This window comes from Capsicum annuum, unplaced genomic scaffold (genome assembly GCF_002878395.1).
Source record: "Capsicum annuum cultivar UCD-10X-F1 unplaced genomic scaffold, UCD10Xv1.1 ctg67861, whole genome shotgun sequence".
NCBI classification, from domain to species: Eukaryota; Viridiplantae; Streptophyta; class Magnoliopsida; order Solanales; family Solanaceae; genus Capsicum; species Capsicum annuum.
The window spans coordinates 1-6,713 of NW_025877340.1; the positions used below are offsets into that span (position 1 = coordinate 1).

Below are 6,713 nucleotides of genomic sequence, written 5' to 3' on the forward strand. Positions count from 1 at the left end.
AATTTGTTTTCATTTGTTTTTCTACTAATTGCATATTTTTCATATCTATTTTCCAAAATTCTAGATATATGTGATTTATCATAGTTGATGTGTACGTAAGTATTTATAAGAGTAATTAGGTAAGTGTGGTATATAATTTATTCTAGCTATATAATCTTTACCGAATATTTTTTTCTAATATGATTTTCCTTATATCTATTATTCCTATATCCTTAATCACATACAAAATAAGTATTTTAAATTTATCTACCATTACATCAGATAAATTATTCATTTTCATAAAATTGTTATTTTCAAAATATTCCCTTCAATCATGTACATAACAAAATATGGTCATCTTAGATTACTATATACTAGATTATTCTTAAATAACATGTTCTTCGGTCACTATTAGCATGATAATCTGGATATTTTTCTCTTAAACAACGCCTCTACTCTGGTTACTCCCCACCACGGCTTCTTGCCTTATTGGTTTCACCTTTAGGATGGCATAGTTCTTAAGGATTTTTCTCTTTTTCCACTTTGCTAATAAACTTCTTAACATATTATTCTTCGAATAATTCTACTATAAAGTAATTAACATGAATTTATTTTATCATACCATGATTGTTGGGAATTATGAATTTAGCTATTCATAATCATAAATAAATATACCTGTTCGGGTAGGTTTGATATTTCTAAGCATTGTTCATCCATAGATTTTTTTCATTGAAATATACCTGTTTTTTAATAACTAAGCAAAATATTTGTGGACAAGAGAGAGTTTTTGCTTCAACGCATGAAGGCTTGCTTTCTCTGCTGCCTTCTATGCCTCTATTTATAATGAGAGAATGAATAATTTGCATAGTTCTAATGTTACAAAAGAAAAAAGGCTATCCTAATATATCTTTACACATTTCCTCTATACATTTGTCCTGAAAAAGCTAATAATTGTGAAAGCTAATAAATGAAACAAGAAAAAGTCAAAAAGGCTATAGTAAAGCTATTTACATGATTCACGTATTTCATACTTCAAAGTTAGTTTTTTCTTTTCTCCATATGTCGCTTTCTTCCTTTAATACTTTGTCTTTTTTATTTTTGCTCCGTCTTCTTTTTATCTTTTTGTCGTATCTGTTGATTTTTTTTATGTTCTTTCCAGTTGGCATGCTTATCTTTTTGATTTTTTTATTCTAGGCGGACTCCTGGGATAATATTATCTTCTCTATTACATCTCATACATTGATGGTCTGGATATTTGTGTCCAATTATCTTGCAATATCTTGTCAATAATCAGTCTGAAATAAATCCTCTCTTAATTTCTCTTGCAGTAGATTGTTTTTCTGGGTTAAGTAATCTCATTATCTATTGTCTAACATCTTCCATATCTGCTTGTCGTAGTTCTTTTGAATTTGAATAAATCATCTGATGGTCTCTTGAATAATAGCTCCATATTGGGTTTTCATTGGTATAATTATTTGCTAATTCTTGAATAATTGTAGCTAGTCCAATGAGTCGTTTATTTGCGTAGAAATCAGGTATCTTAATTCTGGATATCTCTGGCTGCTACACAATATCTTCCGGTATAATCATATCTCTGATTAATTCTACTTTTACAACTTGTATAACTGATTTTATTTCATCGTATAATATCTCTGCTGGTGCAGTATAACACTTTATATAAAATAGATTTCCTTTGGTTATTCTTTTATAGGTGGTGAATATTTTATGTAATTCTTCCATAACTGTTAGTTCTTCTCCATCTTGGGTATATGGTATTTAATAATCCATAGTCAAAACAAGTTTTTATTAAGCTTGGGTTGGTTTTGGGTAGTGCAATTAGCTTGTTGTAACCTTGTAATTTTTGGGTTATGTAGTTTGTATTTGGTTCTTTGATATCTGTAGCTCTGGGGTTAAGGTTTAGGAAAGTTTGTACTCTGTAAATGTTTTCTATGTATTTTTGGGCTGTATAGTTGTAAACTTTTTTATCTTGGTTCAGACTATCTCGGTATGTGGTAATTTGTGGAGGTATGAACAAGGGGTCTTTTTGTGTTTTTGGTATAAATGGTTTCTCAAATATCTTATTCATATTCATGTTCTGATATCTTTGTCTACTAACTCCTCTGCTTGTACCTGCAATTGTAGATTGATAAATGTTATGGGTTTTATGGTGTGTCCCAACGTTTCCTTCTAGATCTGAAATTTTAATGTCTTCCAATCGACATAGCTCTGCACCCTGCTGAGTTAGCTGATTTGCAGCTTTAGACTTCAGTTTAACTTCATTAGTCTTAAGCTTTTCTATTTCATTACCCATATTGTCCATTTTCATTGAAAGTGTAGTTAGGGTTTTGAGTATTTTTTCTAAAGCATTGTCTTCTATTATATCAGTCTGTGTAGCTTTGTCTTGATATGTAATCTGCAATAACGTTTTTGTAAGTACTAATTACTTCTATTGTAAATGTAAAATTCAATATATTCAAGACTAGTCTCCGAATTTCTTTTGTTGTAACTGAATTTTGTATTTTCTTTGTTAGCGACCAACGTACCTGCGTATTATCTGTTCGTACAATAAACTTGTTATATACAATATATGGCTCAAATGCTAATAAACATTTATATAATGAGCATAATTCTTTTCTATTTATTTCTCATTTTATTTCTGATTCATTAAACGTACCTGAGTAGTATCTACAATGGTGTTCTAATTTTTCTTCTTCATATCTATATTTAAGTACTCCTCCATAACTACATTCACTAGCATCTGCTTCTACTGTATATATAAATTTTCTATTTTCATCTGGAAATTGTAATTTTGGTAATTCTTTACAAAGTATTTTTATTTTCTGAACTTGTTTTTTATCTTCTTCGTTATAATGATATTCTACATCCTTTTTTAATTTTTTCTGTAAAGGCTTTAGATTTTCTGCTAATTTTGGTATATATTCTCGTACTTAGTTTACTAATCCTTAAAATGATTGTAATTTCTTTTTTGTATCTAATTCTTCTTTTGAATTTATTATTTTTTGTACTATATATTGTTGCATTTTTACTCCACTTTTATCTATTTGTATTCCTAAAAATTCGATCTGATTTTTCATAATCTCAGCTTTGTTTTTACTTAAACTTATTCTTGATTTTTCTATTATATCCGTAAATTGTTCTAATAATTTTAAATGTTCTTCTTTGGTCTTTATATATAATAGTATATCATCTATGTATACTATACAATTAGGTAGTTGTTTAAAATAACTATCCATAAAATGTTGATATCTACCTGGTGCATTTTTATATCCTAATGGTAGTACATTCCATTCATAAAATCCTTGTGGTACCGTAAATGTGGTTAATTCCTTAGATTCTTCTTCTAACTTTAAATGGTAAAATCCTGATTTACAATCAAATTTACTAAAATAATTATATCCTTGTATTTGTCTTATTTTTAATATCCTATTTGGTATTGGGTAATTATAAGTCATTGTTTTTGCATTTAAATTTCTATAATCAATAACCATCCTACTTTTTTCTCTTTTTTGTTCACTATGTTTATTTACTATAAATGCTGGGCTATTATGTTTACTATTACTTTTTTTTATATATTGTTTTTCTAATAATTCTTGTATATGCATTTTAAATTCTTTTAAATCATCAAAATTATATGTTAATGGTTTCTTGGTTATTATGCTATTTTTATCTATTAATTCAATTTTTATAGTGGTTTTATGTTTTTCCAATCCTTTTAGTGGATCTTCACTATATAATTGTTCTAATTTTTTTTTTAATTATTCTTATCTTATTTATTGAAAATATAGTTATTTCCTTTTTATTTATCGAAAATACGACCAGGTCTATTGTATCTTCGGTATTTTTTATATTTTCTAATTTTTGTGTAATTTTTTCACTTCCTTTATCCAATCAGTTTTCTTTCTTATTTTATTAATAACTCTTTTTGCTCTTACTTTCTGTTTACATGGTGTTGTAAACCATTAATCTGTTCTAGTTGTTATATGTGGGTATAATTTATCTAAAAACGGCATTCCTAAAAGTATATCTTTTGATGTTAGCTCATAATTATAGATTTCTTCTAGTGTTAATATTTTATCCAATACTTGTGTTTTTACATTCTTAGCTTTATAAGTAATTAAGCTTTCTTTTTTATTAAATCCTTTAACTATTATTGGTGTTTTTAATTTATCTCATTTACTTTCTAGTAAACAATTATATCTACATAAATTAGCTTCTGCTCCTGTATCTATCATAGGCGTATAATATCTACTGTAATATCCTTCTACTACTATCTTCATTAATACATATATTTTCATTTCATGTTAAAGTTCTTCTTAAGAATAATTTCTCTCTGTTATATGTTATGGTTAATTATTCTTAAGAATCAAAGGCATTTGACAACTTGACGATCCTCAATTTAAGTTTTTCAGGAAGTTTACTCCGAACACCCAATTTTTGTGAGACTCCAAACCTGCAGAGGATTATACTGAAAAGTTGTGTACGCTTGGTTGAAATTCATCCATCCATTGGAAATCTGAAAAAACTCATCTTTTTGAATATGGAGAACTGCAATAATCTGAAGTGTTTACCAAGAAATATTCAAATGGAATCTCTTGAAGGCTTCAACCTCTCAGGTTGTGAGAAATTAGAGAATTTTCCAGAAATTCGAGGGAATATGGAGTTGCTCTCGGAGCTTCTTCTGGCACGTACTGCAATTTGGGAATTTTCCTCATCAATAGGGCAGCTTAGTGGTATCAGCTTGCTTGATTTGCGTTCATGTGAAAACCTTGTAAGACTCCCTGCCAGTGTCTCTGAGATGGGAAAACTGAAAATTTTGATTCTGAAAGGCTGCTTAAGACTTGCAATTTTACCTGAAAATCTAGGTGATCTAAACCAGTTGGAGGAGCTTTATGCTGGCAACACTGCCATTTGGAAACTACCAGATTCTATTGGAAACTTAAGTAAACTCAAGATCCTATCATTAAGAAAAGGGCGGAAGGTAAAGCGTCAATCTGCTCGCAGTTTGATATTAGTACCCTGGGTGTTTCATGGATTGAGGGAGTTGAAGAGCTTAAATCTCAGTGGATGTAATTTATGCGATAACCAAGTTGCTGCTCTTCAGAACTTAACTTCTTTATTGGAACTGAATCTGAGCAGAAATGAGTTTATTTATTTACCTAATATCTTCAGTCAACTTTCTCACCTTCGCTATCTCAATATAACACACTGTCAGAAACTTAAGGAACTCCCCAAACTTCCTCCGAGTATAGAGGAATTATATGTAGAAGATTTTTTGGCAAAAGAATGTATTGCGAAGCTACGAATGTATCCAAGGTTGAATTTGGTCTCATTCACCAATTATAGTTTTGATCAACAATCTTATACAGAGGACAGCAATGGTAGCTCCTTTTCGGATGAGATTCTGAGTTTGCTTCTATCAAACAATATGGATGATGTGATCCACCCCTCTCTTAACTATGATCATAGAGTGACTTGTTCCATTGTCTTTCCTGAACGTGCAATTCCCATGTGGTTTAAGCATCAGATTGTTGATGAAAAGATCTTGTTCAAACTGCCCATTAATTGGTATAATGATAAGTTCAAAGGCTTTGCTATATGCTGTGTGACTCTAATGGGGGCAGGTGTCTGTCGTGCTGATGCAATGCTATCTGAAAAGTATGACTATACTTTCATCAAAGCCAAATTGCTATGCAGTGATCATTTGAAAGACCTTAGAGTGATAGAAAAAGAATGTAAAGTGGGCACAGCATCTAGAACGTATGGCTGGTGTGTTTGCTTTGCCTACATTCCATTGTATTCTTCACTGCAGGTGTCCGGCACATATGGTGGAGACATTAACCGGTATAGCCTATTTGAGGCATCTATCCACGGTTGCATTGCTAGACAGTGGGGAGTTCATTTGATCTATGAGGATGAGTGAATATTTTCAAAGCGCAGACTGAGAAGGATTGCTCTGAGTCGACAGAAGCTGAAAAGAGGCCAAATTAGCTCTATATGCTGGGATATTGAGGGCATTACCAAGAAAAAGTTTTAGGTAACTTGAAATGCCTCTTATTTGTTACTAGAGTTCAATAGTTTTAATATGGTTTAGAGTAACAATTTTATTTCAATGCGGCTAAGTGTTAGGATGTTGGAAAAGATTAGGCAAAATTAGTATTTACTTTGAATTAATGAATAAATAATGCAATTAACATTATAAATACACGGCAATTAATAGGATTACATATAACAGTCAATCAAATAAACATAAAATTAGATGAAATTATATCAATATAATAGGTACATTTTAAATTGCATATTATTTTTGAGTTTGTACATTGTCATTATTTTGTAGTAACCTATTTGATATAAAGTAGTTGATCTATCAGTACCTACAAGCTGTAATCTAATAGTAGAGATAGTTGTGTAACAAGTCTTCAAAACTTAAAGGCGTAACTGTTCTTCTTCCTTGATAATTTTTTTTAATAAAACTACAATTAAGATTTTTTTCTAATGACCATTGAGTCCGGGTTAGCTTTAGCGTACCTCCTAGTAGTAAGTGTTTTAGGAAACTGAACACAGTAGTATGTATGACCAAAGGTTGTGATAGGATGGTAAGAATCCCTCCTCCATTAACCTGAGGTCTTGGTGTCGTGCCCAAGGAATGGAGTCGCCTTTGGTAGGCAGCACTTTATCCCCAAAGTGGGACTTTTTAGCGCAAATTCTGATTAGTA

The 6,713-nt window shown here is 30.5% G+C and overlaps 1 protein-coding gene across 1 annotated transcript; it reads left to right on the forward strand.

Annotated features, from left to right (window-relative positions):
• The first annotated feature begins 4,537 nt into the window (after positions 1-4,537).
• LOC124893968 (TMV resistance protein N-like) lies at positions 4,538-5,920 on the forward strand. The gene has a single exon (XM_047404776.1). The coding sequence runs from the start codon at positions 4,538-4,540 to the stop codon at positions 5,918-5,920; it is 1,383 nt and encodes a 460-aa protein (XP_047260732.1).
• Positions 5,921-6,713: the final 793 nt, after the last annotated feature.